General features: G+C 45.3%; 1 protein-coding gene across 1 annotated transcript in view; it reads right to left on the minus strand.

Moving 5' to 3' along the window:
* CIMIP6 (ciliary microtubule inner protein 6) overlaps nucleotides 1-22,201 on the minus strand; it is a 54,497-nt gene that overhangs the window by 32,080 nt on the left and 216 nt on the right. Inside the window, exon 2 of the mRNA XM_077485549.1 lies at nucleotides 17,259-17,490. Coding sequence (XP_077341675.1) covers nucleotides 17,259-17,490 — 232 coding nt within the window. The remainder of the gene's footprint in view (nucleotides 1-17,258; nucleotides 17,491-22,201) is intronic.

Below are 22,201 nucleotides of genomic sequence, written 5' to 3' on the forward strand. Positions count from 1 at the left end.
TTTCAATAAAAGTAGGCAAGGAAAGCCCATAAAAGGATATAGGCAAGTGAATTGCGTTCTTAAAAGCTCTACTCTTGACGCTAATCCTCACAATAAAACTCTGAGGGGATAATTGTAATGTAAGGTTGGGTCTAACTTTTGATTTAATATAATGCTCAACTTTTTGCTATGGAGAGCGGCCATGTTTTTGGTTGCTCTGTTTTTCATAATCTTGCTGTTGTAAACTACGGAGGAGGAAACCGTGATCTCTTCCAGGAGGTCAGAGGGATAAACCATCATTTTTACATTTCTTTATTTACCAACTTTACGTGTTCACTTTACATTATCTACTGAAAAACGTAACACTTATCTTTCCTACAGTCTGCATTTATCTTTAGAATACTAGGATGCCCATCCAACCTAGAAACTCTCTTTTGTAAATATCTCCAAAACTTACACGGTTGGTCAGTATACTGTACATGGCCCATATCCACCTATTGACCAGTAAATATAATGTGGGGCCTCTTCAGCCAATAAGAAGTTACAGAGGAGGGAGGAGGCAAGCCATATATCGATCACAGAAGTTATGGTTGATTTTCGCATGGAGTGCCTATGTTTTGGGAATAATCAGGTGATATAAAGTTTACGCTGGCCACTTTAATGTAAGTTGAGCCTCTTGGTTTACTTTATATTTTGCTGCAGGCCCTGTGACTTTTAGTTTAGTGATTTATGGTTGCTCTGTTTTTCATAATTTCCCTGTTGTAAACTAGAGAGGAGGAAACCATGACCAATCTCAAGAGGTCAGAGGGACAAACCATGATTTTGATGTTTATTTACCAACTTTGTGTTCACTCTACATTATCTACTGAAAAATGTAAAAAAACATATCTTTCCTACAGTCTGGATTTATCTTCAGAACACTTGGATGCCCATCCTACCTAGACGCTCTCTTTTGTAAATATCGCCAAAACTTTCATGGTTGGTCAGTATACATGGCCCATATCCTCCTATTGGCCAGTAAATATAATGTGCCACTTCAGCCTATAATAAGTTACAGAGGAGGGAGGAGGCAAGCCATATATCAATCACAGAAGGTACGGTTGATTTTCGCATTGGAGTGCCTACATTTTGAGAATAATCAGGTGATATGGTGTTTAAGCTGGTATGCGTGGCCACTTTAATGTAAGGTGAGCCTCTTGGTTTATTTTGTATTTTGCCCCAGGCCCTGTGGCTTTTAGTTTGGTGATTTTTAGTTAACACTGCAAATGAGCATGTAGGGTTGATCATACAGTTGGATGTGTCTAATCTCAGCTGCTGGAACTTTAGTAGGATAAGACCTCTGGAATCTTTGTTCCTCCATATTTTGTTTGATCCAGGAAGCTGGACTGTCGCCTAAGTAAACTAACCCTGGTAAAAATCCCGAAGACAACATGAAATGAGATTCTTTCTTTGTTTCCCGTGTATTTACTGGATGGATGCCAACCCCATTATTTATGTTCATTATGTTAAAGATACTGTATAAGATGGGGAAGTAATGGTGGTAATAATTATGTCAGCATTAATATAATCCAATACAAACCTTTGGATGAACTCAACTAAGTCACCTATGGGTAATGTGCAGCTCCTCAGGTGAAAAGAGAGTAAACGTCTCATTATGTTGAGACTTTTAGTTTTTCAGCAACTGGAAGGCGAGTATACCACAAGTAAAGCATATAAGCTAAACAAATGACATTGTTGCCCGTTGCCCGGCAATAGAAAAATGTTAAAAAATAAAACGGTGTAGGGTGCCCCCCCAGTCCATACCAGGCCCTTCAGGTCTGGTATGGATTTTAAGGGGAACCCCATGCCAAAATAAAAAAAAAAACGGCGTAGGGCCCCCCAAAACCATACCAGACCCTTTTCCGAGCATGCAGCCCAGCAGGTCAGGAAAGGGGGGGTGGGACAAGCGAGTGCCCCCCCCCCCGAGCCATATTATTAAAAAAGAAAAAGTGTCCCTCAAAGTAAATCCATTGTCAATCATGGCACCCGCTGGACCTGAGAAATAGAAAAAATAAAAACAATATCGCCTCCTGGGAGGCCTCCCGTCGAATGCCCACTCTGCGCTTTACAGTTCTTATATAGGCAAGGGGCGGGGCCACCTGGCTACATCACCTGGTGGAACCGCCCCCTTATTCACGTGAGTGTATAATCCCAAGGAGAAAAAAAGTCACACGGGCAGTGATAAAAACATAGAAAGGACTTCTCAAGCCATCTCAACAGTGCACTTTTTTCTTTTCTGGTTAGAACTTTATTGAAATGTCAACAGTGACATTTCATCAAGTTCTACTCACACAGCGGTGTTGTGATGCGGTGGCTTCCGCCTCTGCTACTCTGGAAAAGTACTGCATGTAGTAATTTTTATAGTGCACACCACCGCAACTCAGTGGTGAGTACAGCCCGAAGCAAAAAATAAATAAAATAAAAATGAGCGTAGAGCTAGCATGACATGGGACTCAGGTGAATCTAGAGGTGACAGGGTTACCAATTGTGCCGTAAGGGGACCTTTTAGGGGATTGGTGTGGATAGTCATTTGGGAGGGGCTTCATGGGAAGTTTTAGGAGGGAAGAAAAAAAAACTTCAGACATCCGGTAAAGATACGTGGGGGAAGAATGTTCCCGCCCACCCGCCCTACATCGGAGTAGTTTGGCTTATGTATGTTGTTTCATGCTATTACGGTTGGGGTCTTTGGAGGCAGTTTAAACAAACTGTGTGCTTATCAGATTAGGGACCCATCTAAAGTATGGAGTCCCCAGTGGAATGCCAGTTATGGTGGATTGGGACCGTGTGAGGTGCGGCTAGGGACCACGTAAGTACTTATGCAGATATGAAATGTATATTGTATGTATAATTGGGATCTCCAAGGATCGTGGTTTCTGGTGGATTGTTTATTATTTTTGGTTTCCTGGTTTTAAGGAAGGGTTTTTTTTTTTGTTTTTTTTTTTTATTGTTTTAATAAAGGGGCCAAGACGGCCGGCCATGTTTTACTCCGACATTGGTGTCAATGTTTTTTTCTTGTAAGCTTAAGTTGGGGTAAAAGAGGGGGATTGGGTAGCAGATAGCATTTAAGGGTCAGGATTGCATCTGAGGTACCTTAGTCATGAACTGACACCATAGGAAAGAAGGAAAATCACCTTGTCTGTGCATCAGGACTGCACTGGGCAACGTTGCCCAATGCAAATGGTATGAATGGGCCCTTAATGCTGGATCACTAGTCATGTAAACTCAGGATTAGGGATGATCCATTCAATCAGACCCGGCCAACCAGCAGCTTTGCCTAAACACCGAGCAGCTGAGATAACATAACCAATGCTCTGGCATGTAGTCATGTGAGCAGCACTACATCCAAGAAAGGTTAACATCTGATATTTCCAGTTGGTATGGGGCAGCACAGTACCTAAAACAGGTTAGGGTTCATTTAGGACTGTCAGTCCACTTTAAATCTATAACAAACTGACCAAAAAGATGCAACATCTGGTATCAATCGTCATGTGTAATCACTTGATAATGGTTGATTACAAACAGATCTGTTCCAGCCCTACATTGAATCATTTTAGCAAACTTCTGTTATGTTTATTTATTTATTTTTTTAACAAGAAGGTTATATTTATTTTTTATTATTTACAATTATATATAATTCCTTTTACGTCTGATATCATTAATTGTTAATAATTGATTAACTTCACTGTATACTGAACATACAGAAGGTATATAAAGCATCCTGTATATATAAAGTATAAATAGAGAAGAGAACATTCTCTTTCCTGTCCCAAGCACTGGAGCAGCCTTTCTCAACCTTTTCAACACAGAGGAACCCTTGAAATAGTTCTCCAGTCTTGGGGAACCTCTGCTAAAAAATAGAAATCTCATAATACATTAGTGTGATGGTCGGTGGGAAGAATGGTCCTTACACTTGTGGTCATTGGGAAGAATTACCTCCTTACAGATAGATAAAAAGATCAATGGTGTTGGTGGGAACTTATCTGAGAGGCAGAAATGGCCCAATGCTGAAGGGACCCCTAGCAACCTCTGGAGGAACCCTGGTTGAGAATCACTGCACTGGAGGCTTCTTGCACCATTCGCTTTTACATCCTCCGTCAGCATGCTCCATGAGCTTCTTTGCACCCCCTCCATCTTCTCCTTCACAGAAGTGCATCTCCTCTTTCCTGCCAGCAGTCCTGAAGAGTTCTGCTAGATATTCAGCTTCACACCCAATAAGGGCCCATACACCACCTACCTATCTCTACGCTACTCTGTGTGCACCACCTACCTATCTCTACGCTACTCTGTGTGCACCACCTACCTATCTCTACGCTACTCTGTGTGCACCACCTACCTATCTCTACGCTACTCTGTGTGCACCACCTACCTATCTCTACGCTACTCTGTGTGCTCCACCTACCTCTCTCTACGCTACTCTGTGTGCACCACCTACCTCTCTATACGCTATTCTGTGTGCACCACCTACCTCTCCGCTACTCTGTGTGCACCACCTACCTCTGTCTACGCTACTCTGTGTGCACCACCTACCTCTCTCTACGCTACTCTGTGTGCACCACCTACCTCTCTCTGCTCTACTCTGTGTGCACCACCTACCTCTCTATACGGTACTCTGTGTGCACCACCTACCTCTCTCTACGCTACTCTGTGTGCACCACCTACCTCTCTCTGCTCTACTCTGTGTGCACCACCTACTTCTCTCTACTATACTCTGTGTGTGTGCCTCCTACCTCTCTCTGCTCTACTCTGTGTGCACCACCTACCTCTCTCTACGCTACTCTGTGTGCACCACCTACCTCTCTTTGCTCTACTCTGTGTGCACCACCTACTTCTCTCTACTATACTCTGTGTGTGCCTCCTACCTCTCTCTGCTGTACTCTGTGTGCACCACCTACCTCTCTCTGCTCTACTCTGTGTGCGCCACCTACCTCTCTCTGCTCTACTCTGTGTGCACACCTACCTCTCTCTGCTCTACTCTGTGTGCGCCACCTACCTCTCTCTGCTCTACTCTGTGTGCGCCACCTACCTCTCTTTGCTCTACTCTGTGTGCACCACCTACCTCTCTCTTCTCTACTATGAGTACACCACCTACCTCTCTCTGCTCTACTCTGTGTGCACCACCTACTTCTCTCTACTATACTCTGTGTGCACCACCTACCTCTCTCTACTATACTCTGTGTGTACCACCTACCTCTCTCTGCTCTACTCTGTGTGCACCACCTACCTCTCTCTGTTCTACTCTGTGTGCACCACCTACCTCTCTCTGCTCTACTCTGTGTGCACCCCTTTAACTGTGCAATATGACCTACCTCTCTCTGCTCTACTCTGTGTGCACCACCTACCTCTCTCTACTATACCCTGTGTGTACCACCTACCTCTCTCTGCTCTACTCTGTGTGCGCCACCTACCTCTCTCTGCTCTACTCTGTGTGCGCCACCTACCCCTCTCTGCTCTACTCTGTGTGCACCACCTACCTCTCTCTGCTCTACTCTGTGTGCGCCACCTACCTCTCTCTGCTCTACTATGAGTGAACCACCTACCTCTCTCTGCTCTACTCTGTGTGCACCACCTACTTCTCTCTACTATACTCTGTGTGCACCACCTACCTCTCTCTACTATACTCTGTGTATACCACCTACCTCTCTCTGCTCTACTTTGTGTGCACCACCTACCTCTCTCTGTTCTACTCTGTGTGCACCACCTACCTCTCTCTGCTCTACTCTGTGTGCACCCCTTTAACTGTGCAATATGACATTCACCTGTGTGGCTGCTTCTTTCCCTCTTCATTGAAATGCTTTTTTTAATTGGAGTACACAGACCACAGTAATTGCACATTCAGAGCACACATAGAACACACACATCCAGAAATTATATAGAGCACACACATCCAGACAGGGCTTCTGTTAAAAATCACAGGACCCCATACAGCCTACCTGACAGGGCCCCCTAAAAAAATATCAATAACAATATTTTTGCTAAGAATACACAAAAATCATTATTAGCAGAGAGAAACACAACATAACATACAAACTTATGGGGGGACAGGAGGGTACAGTACAGGGGGGCAGGAGGGCACAATTTAGCAGCTAGGAGGGTACAGTAGAGGGGGGCACAGTAGGAGGAGGACAGGAAGGAGACAGGAAGGTATAGTATGTGTGTGGGGGGGGGGGGGGGGGGGGTTCAGGAAGGCACAGTATGGAGGGGGGGGCAGGAAGGCACAGTAGAGTGGTGAGGAGGGTACAGTACAGGGGGAAGCAGGAGGGCACAGTACATGGGGAGGGTAAATGGACATAGTAAAGGGGCAGAAGGGTACAGTGTTATACAGATATGGTCTCCTCAAGTAGAGCTGTGCAAGGAAGCTGATGTCACAGATCCTACCTATTCTGGCAGGCCATCAATGGGCTAAATCTACAACTGGAATAACATCTCCCCCTCTATCTTCCCCTCCAGGGTTTATGGCTCTCTTCTGGTGCTTTGCAGAGGTTAAGGAAGAACCCCGAGGTGGAGCATCTTATTACTGCTGCTTTTTGTGTGAGCGGGATGTGTACTGTGCCAATCACATGGGAAGAATGGGAGAAGAGGGTCAGCAGGGATTGGCACAGTAAATATCCCAGCCACACAAGCAGCAGCAGTAGTAAGATGTGCAGCTTTGGGATTCTTCCTTAACTCCTGAAAAAAATGGGGGGTGGGGAAGAAAACCATGGGGTAGGGGAGAGGGAGGAAGGGGGGGAGTGGGGGTGGGTATGAGATGGGGGATGGGTAGAGAAGAACTGGAGTAAAACTGGGGGACCCTGTTCTGTATAGGGATAAATGAGGAAGAGGTTTTGTGCTGATATGAGGGAAGGGCAGGAAAGGCAAATAGATGAGAGTCAAGGGGACTAGAGAGGGATGGTCAGAGATGGGCATGGTAAATACTATCGGCTGGTGAGGAACAGCCATAGTATAATAAAAGTAAATGGGCTGGCTGGGAGGGGGAGATCTCCATTGACTAGTGAAGAGACAGTGCTGGGGGTGTGTAGTGTTTGTGTATCCCGGGGGACACACCTGTGTGAAGGTGAAGTGTCTACAGAGAAGAAGTCGGGGGGGGGGGGGGGAGTGAGGGAAAGTGAACTGGAGGAACTCATTTTTGGGAAAAGTGTCAGGAAAAGAATTCCAGACAGCCGGGTAGAAGAGGCTGTATATCAGAAGAGCTGCTAGATGTCTGCAAACCATCTGGGAGAAGGGAGAGCGGGATAACATAGGTCTGGCAGAAGGAAGAGAGGGATAACAATGGTCTGAGAGAAGGGAGAGAGGGATAACAATGGTCTGAAAGACGGGAGAGAGGGATAACAACAGTCTGGGAGCAGGGAGAGAGGGATAACAATGGTCTGGGAGAAGGGAGAGAGGGATAACAACAGTCTGAGAGAAGGGAGAGAGGGATAACAATGGTCTGAAAGACGGGAGAGAGGGATAACAACAGTCTGGGAGCAGGGAGAGAGGGATAACAATGGTCTGGGAGCAGGGAGAGAGGGATAACAACAGTCTGGGAGCAGGGAGAGAGGGATAACAATGGTCTGGGAGAAGGTAGATAGAGAGGGATAACAATGGTCTGGGAGAAGGGAGAGAGGGATAACAACGGTCTGGGAGAAGGGAGAGAGGGATAACAATGGTCTGAGAGACGGGAGAGAGGGATAACAACCAACTGAGAGAAGGCAGAGAGGAATAACAATGGTCTGAGAGAAGGGAGAGAGGAATAACAACAGTCTGGGAGAAGGTAGAGAGGGATAACAACAGTCTGAGAGAAGGGAGAGAGGGATAACAATGATCTGAGAGAAGGGAGAGAGGGATAACAATGGTCTGGGAGCAGGGAGAGAGGGATAACAATGGTCTGGGAGCAGGGAGAGAGGGATAACAACAGTCTGAGAGAAGGGAGAGAGGGATAACAATGATCTGAGAGAAGGGAGAGAGGGATAACAATGGTCTGGGAGCAGGGAGAGAGGGATAACAATGGTCTGGGAGCAGGGAGAGAGGGATAACAACAGTCTGGGAGAAGGGAGAGATGGATAACAACAGTCTGAGAGAAGGGAGAGAGGGATAACAATGATCTGAGAGAAGGGAGAGAGGGATAACAATGGTCTGGGAGCAGGGAGAGAGGGATAACAATGGTCTGGGAGAAGGGAGAGAGGGATAACAATGGTCTGGGAGAAGGGAGAGAGGGATAACAATGGTCTGGGAGAAGGGAGAGAGGGATATCAAAGGTCTGGGAGCAGGGAGAGAGGGATAACAACGGTCTGGGAGAAGGGAGAGAGGAATAACAACAGTCTGGGAGAAGGGAGAGAGGGATAACAATGATGAGAGAGAAGGGAGAGAGGGATAACAACGGTCTGGCAGAAGGAAGAGAGGGATAACAACGATCTGGGAGAAGGGAGAGAGGGATAACGATGTGAAAGAATGGAGAGGGGGATAACTACGATCTGGCAGAAGGAAGAGAGGGAAAACAACGGTCTGGGAGAAGGTAGAGAGGGATAACATTGGTCTGGGAGAAGGCAGAGAGGGGTGACACTGGTCTGGGAGAAGGGAGAGAGGGATATTAATGATCTGGGAGAAGGGACAGAGGGATAATAACGGTGTAAGAGAAGGGAGGGAGGGATAACAATGGTCTGAGAGAAGGGAGAGAGGGATTACAATGGTCTGAGAGAAGGGAGAGAGGGATAACAGCGGTCTGAGAGAAGGGAGAGAGGGATAACAACGGTCTGGGAGAAGGGAGAGATGGATAACAACGGTCTGAGAGAAGGGAGAGAGGGATAACAACGGTCTGGGAGAAGGGAGAGATGGATAACAACAGTCTGAGAGAAGGGAGAGAGGGATAACAACGGTCTAGGAGAAGGGAGAGAGTAATAACAATGGTCTGAGAGAAGGGAGAGAGGGATTACAATGATCCGAGAGAAGGGAGAGCATGCATAGAACACACACATCCAGAGCACACATAGAACACACACATCCAGAGCACACATAGAACACACACATCCAGAGCACACATAGAATGCACATATCCAGAGCAGACATAGAACACACACAGCAAAGCACATAAACTATGCACACACATGCAGAATATATATGTACAGAACCAGTACACAGAGATTATATGCAATCAGAGAACACACAGAGTACACAGTGAAGCACACACAGTCAGAGCATACACAATGTGCATACACGGACAGACAACATACATTTGGAAGACACACAGACAGAACATTCACAGTCAGGCCATTAGCAGTCAGAGAATACATAGAAAGAAAAAGAGATGGACCACACACAGGGCACACACAGGGCACACACAGGGCACACACAGGGCACACACAAGCATGCAGTATGCAGCTGGTATTTTGGCAAATTCCAGCTGAATTGGCTAAAAGTCGATTCATGGGTGGAACTATAAACCCAACAAGTCTGCTTCAAAATTGACTGAGCTAGGTGAACAATTCTGCTTCAAACTGAACGCATTCTATAAGATGCAGTCACTGTTTGGGTATTCAGGCAGTCGTGGATGTTGTGTCTGCCCAAATATAATGGAGGCTTAGTGTGGATGGGAGAATCAAGCGATTTTGTCTCTTCCAGGATAAACAAGAGAAATCTAATTGTCTAAAGCTGAATTTCAGGTAGAGCAAATATTGTCTATTGTCTTGTGCTTTGTGTATTTATCTCAGATTTGTGCAATAATCCAATGTGGAACTCATTGGTGTGCGCAGCCTTTTGCATTAGGATGTGCACCCCACAAACACACATGCATGTATATCAGCAGATATACATGGTAGGGAAGAGATTGATGTAAGTAGTTTTTGTTTTTATTATTTTAATGTTTTTAAAAAATGTTACAATGTTATATTTTATTATATTTTGAGCCCCATTGGGGGCTTTGGTAAAATATCAAGTGTCTAAACAGACATCCGATGTCTCACTTTTGAGAAAGAGAAAGGGACCGAGGACAGAGCTACCACCGTCTTTTTCTCTGCAGCCTCAGCTGCACTGGACAGTGAATGAATGGGAAGTGCTCTGTGCTGAACGGCTTCCCGTTCATTCACAAATTGAACCATGGGAAACATAGTTTACTATGTCTCTGTTAAGAATGAACACAGGATTATTGTCCTTTGGGTCTCGACTGATAGATTTGATCCTGAGCTACCTTAATTGAGCAGGAGCCAATACAGCACTAGGTTGTTTGCCTGTTTTTTTTTCTTTCTTTCAGACATGCTAAAGCTGTATGACACTAATGCTGGAAGCAGCCAAATGGCCATCTGCCACTGACTCCTGCATGGGTCTAGTCCCAATGATGTGGCAGATTTACTGTTGTTGTTTGCTCGTATGTCTTACACCCCTTTCACACTGGGGCGTTTTTCAGGCGCTTTAGCGTTAAAAAAAGCACATGTGAAGCGCTTGAAAGAAGCCTCATCTGCAATCCCAATGTGAAAGCCCAAGTGCTTTAAGAGCCCTTTCACAATGTCAGCGCCCGAAAAACGCTCGTAAAGCGCCGCTTAAACTAGCAGCGCTTTACCAGCGTTTTTCGAGCGTTATTGGGGCGCTTTTAACCCCTGCTAGTGACCAAATAAAGGGTTAAAAGCGCCCACAAAACGCTGCTGCCAATAGCGCGTTTCAGGCGTTTTGCAGGCGCTTCCCATTGATTTCAATGGGAAGGGCCGCTTTAGGAGCGTTGTATTCACTGCTCCAAAAGCGCTGCATAGAAGCTGTTTGCAGGACTTTTTTTGACGCCCTGCCAGCGCAGCGCCTCAGTGTGAAAGCACTTGGGCTTTTACAATGGGATTGCAGTTGCGGCTTCTTTCAGGTGTTTTACAGGTGCTTTTTTTTTAACGCTAAAGCACCTGAAAAATGCCCGAAAAATGATCCAGTGTGAAAGGGGTCTTATATTTAAAAAAAAAAAAAAAAGAATGAACACAGGAGCGACCGGTACAAATCATTCACTGTGTTCATTCAGAAAAGGAAGGGGCGGTAAATAAAATATTTACTGGTCCCTTCCCCCACTCTCCATCTTGAAATATCCCCCGTACCAGCCGGCAGGAGAGGAGGGAAGCTGGCAGCACTGTAGTGGAAGGGGGGGGGGAGACAGGGGGCACCAGGAAGCAGGGGAAATTATCACTGCACAGGGTGCTTAGGGTGTGCTCAGGCACACCCAGCACACCCTGCGCACACAACCTATGGAGAAACGTTGGCTTCCTGTAATAAAGACTGCATACTTCTGCTCTTTCTCCTTCTTGTTCAGGGTTACTGGTCTTGTCTCTGACCCCCCCCTTTAGCTTTCTGCATGATGGCTGTAGTGGGTGGAGCTACTGGGCCCCTCCTACAGATCCTCTCTGCACAGACTATGTACAGGACAGTGATGATGTCACTGCTACTTTTACAAGGTAATATCTGGGGACATAAAGGCATCTTGTGCACACAGCGGGCAAAGTGGATTTATAGCCTCATTGACTAATGAGGGATATAATAAAATTAAAGCTTTTTTGTCCGCAGCTCTGCTTCAATACTATAGATGTGGCTTTCAAGGCAAACAGTTCATTTTGAATAAGCGCCACTAATGTTAATGTATTTTTGATTATAACCCCAGGGATGCAGGAACACACACACATGCCAAAATCATCATACAATCTGCATTACGGTCCAATAATATGCACACGTGCCAAGCAAAATCCCAGCATGATATAGACCACAATAATTACTGGAGCTTAACGTTACAATCATTTCACCCGTAGAGCTCTCAGCACCTGTGTGTACCATGCCTTCGAGTGGATTTCTACATTGTGGGCAAAGAAAGAATATGCAGAATCACAGCTGGAATAAGCAAAAATCACGAAAAACCTGCAAGAAACCACAATGATGTCACCGGCCTTTTTTCAGCTACTTTGCCAAATTATTTAGCTGACGAAAGTGTGAAGGATGAGAGTGCCAGAAGTCTAGAAATGGGCCAGTAAAAATGTATTCATCTTGAGTAAAAAAACAAGTCAGTAGGTATATCCAGTGCGTTTTGAGGCTCACAGATCCCTAAAACGCTTCGGGGGCACCTACTGACTGTTTATCAATATTAACCGCTTCAGCCCTGGAAGAATTTACCCCCTTTCTGACCAGGGCACTTTTTTGCGTCGCTTTAACTGACAATTGCGCGGCCGTGCGACATTGCAGCCAAACAAAATTGATGTCCTTTTTTTCCCCCACAAATAGAGCTTTCTTTTGGTGGTATTTGATCACCTCTGCGTTTTTTATTTTTTGCGCTATAAACAGAAAAACAAAATGTCAATTTTGAAAAAAAAAGCAATATTTTTTACTTTTTGCTATAATAAATATCCCCAAAAAATATTAAAAAAAATGATTTTTTTCCTCAGTTTAGGCCGAAATGTATTTTTCTACATATTTTTGGTAAAAAAAAAATTGCAATAAGCGTTTATTGATTGGTTTGCACAAAAGTTATAGCGTCTACAAAATAGGGGAGAGATTTATGGCATTTTTTTTTGTAATAGTAATGGCGACGATCTGCAGTTTTTATCGTGATTGCGACATTGCAGCGGACACCACGGACACTTTTGACACTATTTTGGGACCATTGTCATTTATACAGCGATCAGTGCTAGACAAATGCACTGATTACTGTGTAAATGTTACTTGCAGGGAAGGGGATAAACACTAGGTGGCGATCAAGGATTTAAGTGTGTCCTAGGGAGTGATTCTAACTGGGGGGGATGGGCTACCACTGACATGACACCGATCACGGCTTCTGATGACAGGGAGCGGTGATCTCTGTCATATCACTAGGCAGAACGGGGAAATGCCTTATTTACACGACACGATCGGGTGACACCGGCAGACATGGAGTCCGCAGGACCCGCGGGCATGATCACGCTGTACACGGCGGCCCTTAGCCCAGCCAATTAAAGGGGACGTACAGGTACGCCCATTTGCCCACCGCTGCCATTGCGCTGACGTATATCAGCGTGCGCCGGTCGGCAAGTGGTTACACGTTACGACCGCCCTATTGTAGCTTAACTGCTACAGGGAGGCCGCCCAGTGCAGAATCACATGTATGTATGTATGTATGTATGTATGTATATATATATATATATATATATATATATATATATATATATATATATATATATATATGTGTGTATATATATATGTATATATATGTGTATATGTTTCTGCTTTTCCAGGGAAGGGGCGCATCACGCCACTTCTGCTGCGATTATTTACAGCAGAAGCTGATCAGTGTGTGCCGGCCAATGGATGACCGCCAGCACCTGCTGATCGGCGAGGAGACAGAATGGAGCTCTTCATATGTAAACAATACAGAGCTCTGTCCTGTCAGCGGGGATGTGCTGGATTTTGTTTCCCTGCAAAGTACTTCCCTAAGACCCCTTTCACACTGGGGCCGCGGCCGCTAGCGGGTTGCTTTTTAACACCAAAGAAGGGGTTAAAAGCACCCGTATTGCTTTTCAGTCACTTTTCAATGGGCAGGGCGTTTTGGGAGCGCTAAATACACCTCTCCCAAACCACCCCAAACATGCTGCTTGCAGGACTTTTCCTAACGTCCCGCAAGCGCACCGCCCCAGTGTGAAAAGACACACTAAAAAGAATATCAGCCGCTATTTAGAGGCTATTTCTAGCGCCAAAACGCCTGAAAACCGCCTCAATGTGAAAAGGCACACTAAAAAGAACGGGGGGCGGTTATCAGGCGCTATTTAGAGGCTATTTCTAGCGCTAAAACACCTGAAAACCGCCTCAGTGTGAAAGTGGATTAGTGAAAGTACCTCACAGTACACACAAAACACTGGCTAGACACACATTTAACCCTTTGATTGCCCTAGATGTTTGACCCCTTCCCAGCCAGTGGCATTAGTTCAGTGACAGTGCATATTTTTAGCAACGATCACTGTATTAGTGACACTGGTTCACACAAAGTGTCCGATTGTCCGCTGCGATATCACAGTCCCACTATAAATCACTGATCATCACCATTCCTAGTATAAAAAAATAAAAATAAATAAAAATTCCAGTATATATCCCATAGTTTGTAGACACTATATCTTTTGTGCAAACTAATCACTATACACTTGTTGGGTTTATTTTTTATTTTTTTTAATTATGTAGCAGAATACATATTGCTCTAAATTCCTGAAGAATTTAGATTGTTTCACTTTTTTTGGATGTGTTTTATAGCAGAAAGTTTTTTTTTTTTTTTTTCAGAATTGTCTGTCTTTTTTTGTTTATGGTGCAAAAAATAAAAAATGCAGAGGTGATCACATACCACCAAAAGAAAGCTCCATTTGTGGGGAAGCACAGGATGTACAGTGTTGCATGACCACACAATTGTCAATTAAAGTAACACATTGCCGTATAGCAAACAATAGCCTGGTCATGAAGGGGGGGGGGGTAAATCTTCTGGAGGTCAAGTGATTAATATATTTTAACTGGACCGTTACTAGACTTGTGGAGCTCACTGTCATTGTACTGCTCTGGGGACCCATAAGCTACCCTGTTTGCAGGGGCGTTGCTAGGTGGCAAAAGGACCAGGGGCTTCAGCCCGAAGTCCAAGGCTGGAAACGGGGAGGGGGTTGGGTGTGGCCTACCTACCTGACCTACCTACACTCACCTGCCTGACCTACCTGCACTGGACATATACATACACTGATCTACATACACTAACGGTAGTGACCTACCTACACTGACTTGCCTGACCTACCTACACTGACTGACCTACACATACACTGACCTACCTACACTGACATTACCATACACTGACCTACCTACACTGACATTACCATACACTGACCTACCTACACTGACATTAACATACACTGACCTACCTACAGTGACATTACCATACACTGACATTACCATACACTGACCTACCTACACTGACCTACCTACACTGACATTAACATACACTGACCTACCTACACTGACATTTACATACACTGACATTAACATAGACTGACCTACCTACACTGACATTTACATACACTGACCTACCTACACTGACAGCAATCATAGTTTGTAAAAAAAAAATAAAAAATCCTGATTACGTCCCCAGAGTAGTACAGTGGTACTATGGTAATACTGTGTTGCTCTGGTCATAGTATGCACAAAAAACATAGAAATAGAAAAAATAATAATAAAAAAAAAAAGAAATAACAATATTTTTTTCACATACTGTCACCAGTCAGTTTCCTTGATCACCGTCTCACCAGTTTTATGATTACGCTATACTGCACTGGTGACAGTATGTAAAAAAATTTAAAAATAAAATAAAATTGTGAGAATTTTTTTTATTTTTTTTCATTTTCCCCAAAATTTTGAAAAATAAAAATCCAACTTCAAAAAACTCACCATGCCTCCTACCAAATACCTTGGACTGTCTGCCTTCCAAAAAGGGGTCATTTGGGGATATTTGTACTTTCCTGGCATTTTTAGGCCTCAAGAACCTCAGTACATCAGGATTGATTGATTTTCAAGTATACAGTATATACCATAGTTTGTGGACTCTAATTTTACTACGAACTAAATAATATACTGATTTTGGTTATTTTCACCAACGAGAGGTAGCAGTATACATTTTGGCATAAATGAATGAAGAAATATCATTTGCAATTTTTTTACTGAAACAAAGCCCTAAGTACTACCTTAAATAGTAACTCCACTTTCGTGGAAACAAAAATTAGCAAATAATAAAAAAAAATAATAATATGGTATATACAATTGCGATACAAGTCATATTGTAATTGAATGGTATTAAAATGACCTTTCCTTTTCAATGTGCAGCCATTGTAATTTTCTGTAAAATGAATTGCAATATGGCAACCTGGAGGTGTTCTGTACACAGATGGTGTACAAAACGTCCCCCAGAAACATCATTTCCTGCTTGTGTGATCGGCTCACTAATTTTCTCAGAAGTCTGCACTAAGATACAAATCAGATTTTGAGTATTCCCTGCAACAAAAATGTTATTTTTGGTGAGCTAGTCCCAATAGGAAATCACGTCTATAATGATGCAGACCCTGCCATTTTCCTCATTAAAGTCCTGCGAGTGCAGCAGCTGAATGATAATTATAAAACCACTTCCATACTGATTCACTCAGAACATGGACAAAGACAACACACACAGCTATTTCTTTAGAATGACAAAAAGTATAAATCTGCAACAAAGTTTGCTAAAATCCCTGCAATGTACAGAGATCACCCAGAGGGAAATGTTTTCTTCTGAACAAAAGTGGAGTTACACTTTAACTATTTGCATGTCCAGCCGGCGTCGTTATACGGTGGCAGGTTGGCTCCCCTGCAACCGCTTTAAGGGATATAGGGGGTGCGCGCCCGCAGTGTGATGCCAGAGCCGATGCACGTGACCGGCGGCCGTGATGTCCGCTGGCCACCCGCGATTGCTCCTCAGAGAGCCAGAACGGGGATCAATGTAAACAGACCGACCCCCATTCTGTCAGGGAAGTCAAGAGAGATCTGCTGTTCCTAGTGATCAGGAAAGGCAATCTGTCTACTCCCTGTCAGTCGCCTCCCCCTCACAGTTAGAAACACCTCCCTAGGACACACTTAACCCCTTGATCGCCCTCTAGTGTTAACCCCTTGCCTGCCAGTGACATTTATACAGTAATCAGTGGCTATTTTTAGCTCTGACCGCTGTATAAATGTCACTAGTCCCAAAAAGGTGTCAAACGCTTCCGATGTGTCTGACACAATGTCGCAGTCTCACTAAAAATCGCAGATCGCCGCCATTACTAGTAAAAAATAAATACTAAAAATGCCAATAAATCTATCCCTTATTTTGTAGACGCTAGAACTTTTGCGTAAACCAATCAATATATGTTTCCTATGATTTTTTTTAACAAAAATATGTAGAAGAATACACATTGGCCTTAACCGATGAAGAAATTTGTTTTTGTTTTTTTTGGGATATTTATTATAGCAGAAAAGTAAAAAAATATATATATTTTTTTTTTTTTCAAAATTGTCGCTCTTTTTTTGTTTATAGCCCAAAAAATAAAAACCACAGAGATGATCAAATAACCACCAAAAAAAAGCTCTCTTTGTGGGGAAAAAAAAGGACATACATTTATTTATGACCGTGCAATTTTCAGTTAAAGCAACGCAGTGCCGTAACACAAAAAATGGCCTGGTCATTAAGGGGGCAAATCCTTCCGGTCCTTAGGTGGTTAAGTCCCCCTTCTACCCCACACAGACCTCAGTCTTACCTGTTTGTGTTTGGTGTTGGCGGTTCCCATGTAGGTTATCGGCTCATTCAGAAACCTGACATTGTCTCGGATGAACTTGGCGTAGTATGGGTGGGGCATGTTGTTGCGGTTTGGAGATCTCGGATGTGGTGGGGGATTATTCGACTTCTGAAATAAAGGTGGATTCTTCATCCTGCTTTCATCCAAGCTGACATCAAAAAGATTTTCATCTAATATCCTGCATGTGTTTGGCCTGGTCACAAATAGAACATATCAGACATGAGTGACAGAGTTCAGAGTTCAGCATGTAGGGGCGTAACAGAGAAAAAGAAATAAATACGTAATAAATGTAAGCAGATCAAGGACTAATAGAGCTATGGGAACCCACATAAAAAACACATTTCGCTCCCGTTCACACTGGTGCGGTTTGACATTCAATTTGACAAGTCCAAATCGCATGACAAGTAGCACCTTATTGTTGGCAACGGAACTGTTCCAATCGGCATGATGCCGACTTTGTGGCGCCGCACCGATTCGAAAAAAAAGTTCTTCCACTACTTTTGGTGATTTCAGGTGTGACTTGAATAGACATCTGTGCATAAAGTTGCACAGGTGTCAGCCAAGTTGCACCTGAAGTCCGACTGCCATGCAACTTTCATTTCAAATGAAGTTGCACAATTTCAAAGTCGGATTTGGAGTGCACACTTGTCTTGGGAGGGGAAGCAGCATTAAGACTTGTCTTGGGAGGGGAAGCAGAGCGCACACTTGTCTTGGGAGGGGAAGCAGCGTGCACACTTGTCTTGGGGGGGGGAGCAGCGTGCACACTTGTCTTGGGGGGGGGGGGGAAGCAGCGTGCACACTTGTCTTGGGGGGAGGAAGCAGCGTGCACACTTGTCTTGGGAGGAGGGGACACAGCGTGCACACTTGCCTTGGGAGGAGGGGAAGCAGCCTACACACTTGTCTTGGGAGAGGGGGAAGCAGTGTGCACACTTGTCTTGGGAGAGGAAGCAGCGTACACACTTGTCTTGGGGGGGGAGCAGTGTGCACACTTGTCTTGGGAGGGGAAGCTGTGTGCACACTTGCCTTGGGAGGGGGAAGCAGCGTACACACTTGTCTTGGGGGGGGGGGGGGGGAGAAGTGTGCACACTTGTCTTGGGAGGGGAAGCAGTGTGCACACTTGCCTTGGGAGGGGAAGCAGCGTGCACACTTGTCTTGGAAGGGGAAGCAGCATGCACACTTGTCTTGGGCAAGGAAGCAGCGTTCACACTTGTCTTGGGTGGGGGGGGAAGCAGTGTGCACACTTGCCTTGGGAGGGGAAGCAGTGTGCACACTTGTCTTGGGAGGGGAAGCAGCGTGCACACTTGTCTTGGAAGGGGAAGCAGCGAGCACACTTGTCTTGGGAGGGAAAGCAGCATGCACAGTTGTCTTGGGCAAGGAAGCAGCGTTCATACTTGTCTTGGGTGGGGGGAAGCAGTGTGCACACTTGTCTTGGGAGGGGAAGCAGTGTGCACACTTGCCTTGGGAGGGGAAGCAGCGTGCACACTTGTCTTGGGAGGGGAAGCAGTGTGCACACTTGTCTTGGGAGGGGAAGCAGCATGCACACTTGTCTTGGGAGGGGAAGCAGCGTGCACACTTGTCTTGGGAGGGGAAGCAGCGTGCACACTTGTCTTGGGAGGGGAAGCAGCATGCACACTTGTCTTGGGAGGGGAAGCAGCGTGCACACTTGTCTTGGGAGGGGAAGCAGCATGCACACTTGTCTTGGGAGGGGAAGTAGCGTGCACACTTGTCTTGGAAGGGGAAGCAGCATGCACACTTGCCTTGGGAGGGAAAGCAGCGTGCACACTTGCCTTGGGAGGGGATGCACACTTGTCTTGGGCGAGGAAGCAGCATGCACACTTGTCTTGGGAGGGGGAGCAGAGCACTCTTGTCTCTACAAGGGAAGTAGAGTGCACACTTGTCTCTACAGGGGAAGCAGAGTGCATACTTGTCCCTACAGACCTGTCTTGGGAGGTAAAGCAGTGTGTGCACTTGTCTGGGGGGGGGGGGGGGGGTGCGCACTTGTCTTGGGAGGGGAAGCAGCGTGCACACTTGTCTCTATAGGGGAGGGCAGTGCACATTTGTTTCTGTCGGTTGAGCAGAGTACAGCAGTGCACACTTGTCTATATAGGAGGAAGCAGAGTGCACACTTGTCCGTATAGGGGAAGCAAGGTGCACACTTGTCCATATAGGGGAAGCAGGGTGCACACTTGTCTGTATAGGGGAAGCAGAGTGCACACTTGTCCGTATAGGGGAAGCAAGGTGCACACTTGTCCATATAGGGGAAGCAAGGTGCACACTTGTCCATATAGGGGAAGCAGAGTGCACACTTGTCTGTATAGGGGAGGCAGAGTGCACACTTGTCTGTAAAGGAGGAAGCAGAGTGCACACTTGTCTGTATAGGGGAAGCAGAGTGCACACTTGTCTGTATAGGGGAGGCAGAGTGCACACTTGTCTGTATAGGGGAGGCAGAGTGCACACTTGTCTGTAAAGGAGGAAGCAGGGTGCACACTTGTCTGTATAGGGGAAGCAGAGTGCACACTTTTCTTGGCATGGGGAGAAGAGTGTACACGTTCCTTGGAATGTTTTGTGAAGCTGGCTGTGAAGCCGCAAAGGAGTCACACCCGGCTTGCCAAAGTAAACATGCCAACGTTACTGGAAATGAACTGGCAGTATCTGTAGCTGCTGACTACAGATCCTTTTTAAAGTGGTTGTAAAGGCACAAGGTCATTTACATTCATGCATCCCCCCCCCCCCAGATACTTACCTGAGCTCCCTCTCCATCCAAAAATGTCCATGAGAGCCTTGCCTCTCTGGGGACTCGCAATCCTGATTGGCTTTTGGCAGCAGCGGGAGCCAATAAGCTAATCATGAGATGGGAGGGGGTGGGGACCAAGCCGCAGCTCTGTGTGTGAATGGACACACAGAGCTGTGGCTCAGAAGTGCGCCTGCTTAAGTGTCCCCACAGCAAGCTGCTTGCTGTGGGGGCACCCAGCAGAATGCAGGGGCCAGGGGCACCGGTGGGGGTGGGGGGGGGGGGGGACCTGAGAAGAGGAATGTAAATATAACATGTTTGTTGTTTTAGAAAAAAAATGACTTTAATATCACTTCACAGCTCAGTTCACACTGCTGCGACCCCAAAGTCGTGCAACTTCCAGTACGACTTTGCATTGCGACTTGCTTGCTACTAGATGCTACTTTCATGTGGCCTTGCCTTGTAACAATACAGAGTGTAACACATGTTATTGAACTTAAAAAAACCCTCTGAAGTTACAGCCAAAGTTGCAAAAGATAAGGCAAAGAAACGGCTTCCTTGCGACTTTGGTGATTTTAAAATCGCAGTCTATATGGTTCTCATGTTGCAAAGGAAGAAGCAGAAAAGTAGTGCAGAAATTATTTTTGACAATAATGACAATCATCTTTTATATTTTACAAAGAAATTGGGTTATGTTTTGTGTTTTTTTTGCATTAAAATGAAAAAAAAAATATATTCTTTTTTTTAAACCAAAAACTGCATTTGAAAAACTGCTGCGCAAATACCATGTGACATAATTTTTTTTTTGCAAAATCCACCAATGTATTCTCTAGGGTAGGGGTCTCCAAACTGGTGGCCCTCCAGCTGTTGCAAAACTAAAAGTCCCATGAGGCATTGCAGGGCTGACGGTTACAAGCATGACTTTCCGAAGGCAGAGACATAATGGGACTTGTAGTTCTGCAACAGCTGGAGGGCCGCCAGTTTGAGACCCCGTGATCTAGGGCTTCTGCTTTTAAAGCAAAGTCATTTTTTTTTTACTTTGACCTACAGGTAAGCCTATAATAAGGCCTATAATAAGGCTTACCTGTAGATAAAAAGAATATCTCCTAAACCTGTACGGTTTAGGAGATATTCCTCTTGCGTGCAGCCGCTGACTTCAGCGGCGCATACGCTCTGAATTTCCCGGGCTGAAAGGTCCGGCAGACGCCGGACCTTGCCGGGAACAAGTCTCCCGCATGCATGTGCGGGAGTGACGACATCGCAGCCCTGGCCACTCACAGTGCCGGAGCTGCGAAACGCGCTGAAGTATAATGTCAGCTCCCTCGGCGTGGACCGAGATCATCTGCCGACGCCTCGTTCTAAGGTAAGTATTTCATAATGAGCTAGTATGCGCTGCATACTAGCTCATTATGCCTTTTTGCCTTACAGGTTTAAAGTGGTTGTAAACCCTTACAAACCACTTTGACCTACAGGTAAGCCTAGATTAAGGCTTACCTTTAGGTCCAAGAAATATCTCCTAAACCTATACGGTTTAGGAGATATTTACCTGAAGACATCCACCGCTGTCTACGGCGCATACGCCATAGACAGCGGCGCGCAGGCGCGCTGGGTAAGCCGCAGATCGCGGTGATATGCCGCGAGTGTCGGCTCCAGTGCGCATGCGTAGGAGTGACGTCATCGCTGCTCCGGCGAATCACAGCGCTGGAGCAGCGAGACCCACCAAGGAGATGGACGCTTAGAACTACAGGGGACAGCGGTGACTTCGCTGGCTCCTGTGTCAGGTAAGTGACACATAATGGACTACTGTGCGATGCATAGTACCCCATTATGCTTTACCTTTGCAGAGAATCAAAGAGGAAGTAAACCCATCAGGGTTTACTTCCTCTTTAAAGGAAAAAAAAAGAAAAAATCTGCGGGTTTACTACCGCTTTAAAAAATATCTAATGTTTGGGGGTTCTAACTAGTTTTCTAACAAAAAAAAGAGATTTTCACATGTAAACAAAAAGTGCCAGAAAATGGCTGGTCATTAAGTGGACACAACGCATGTTAACGCATATTCATCAACACCCTCCACATATGTAAATAAGCCCTAACAGTTGTCATGTGTGTACGGCCAGGCTTAGGCCTTCTTTTTTCAATGTAGCCCTTAATGAGATATTGAAAAGCCCCCCTC

Source organism: Lithobates pipiens, unplaced genomic scaffold, assembly GCF_037356315.1.
Source record: "Lithobates pipiens isolate NorthernLeopardFrog02 unplaced genomic scaffold, aLitPip1_a1.2 Scaffold_18, whole genome shotgun sequence".
Lineage (NCBI taxonomy): Eukaryota > Metazoa > Chordata > Amphibia > Anura > Ranidae > Lithobates > Lithobates pipiens.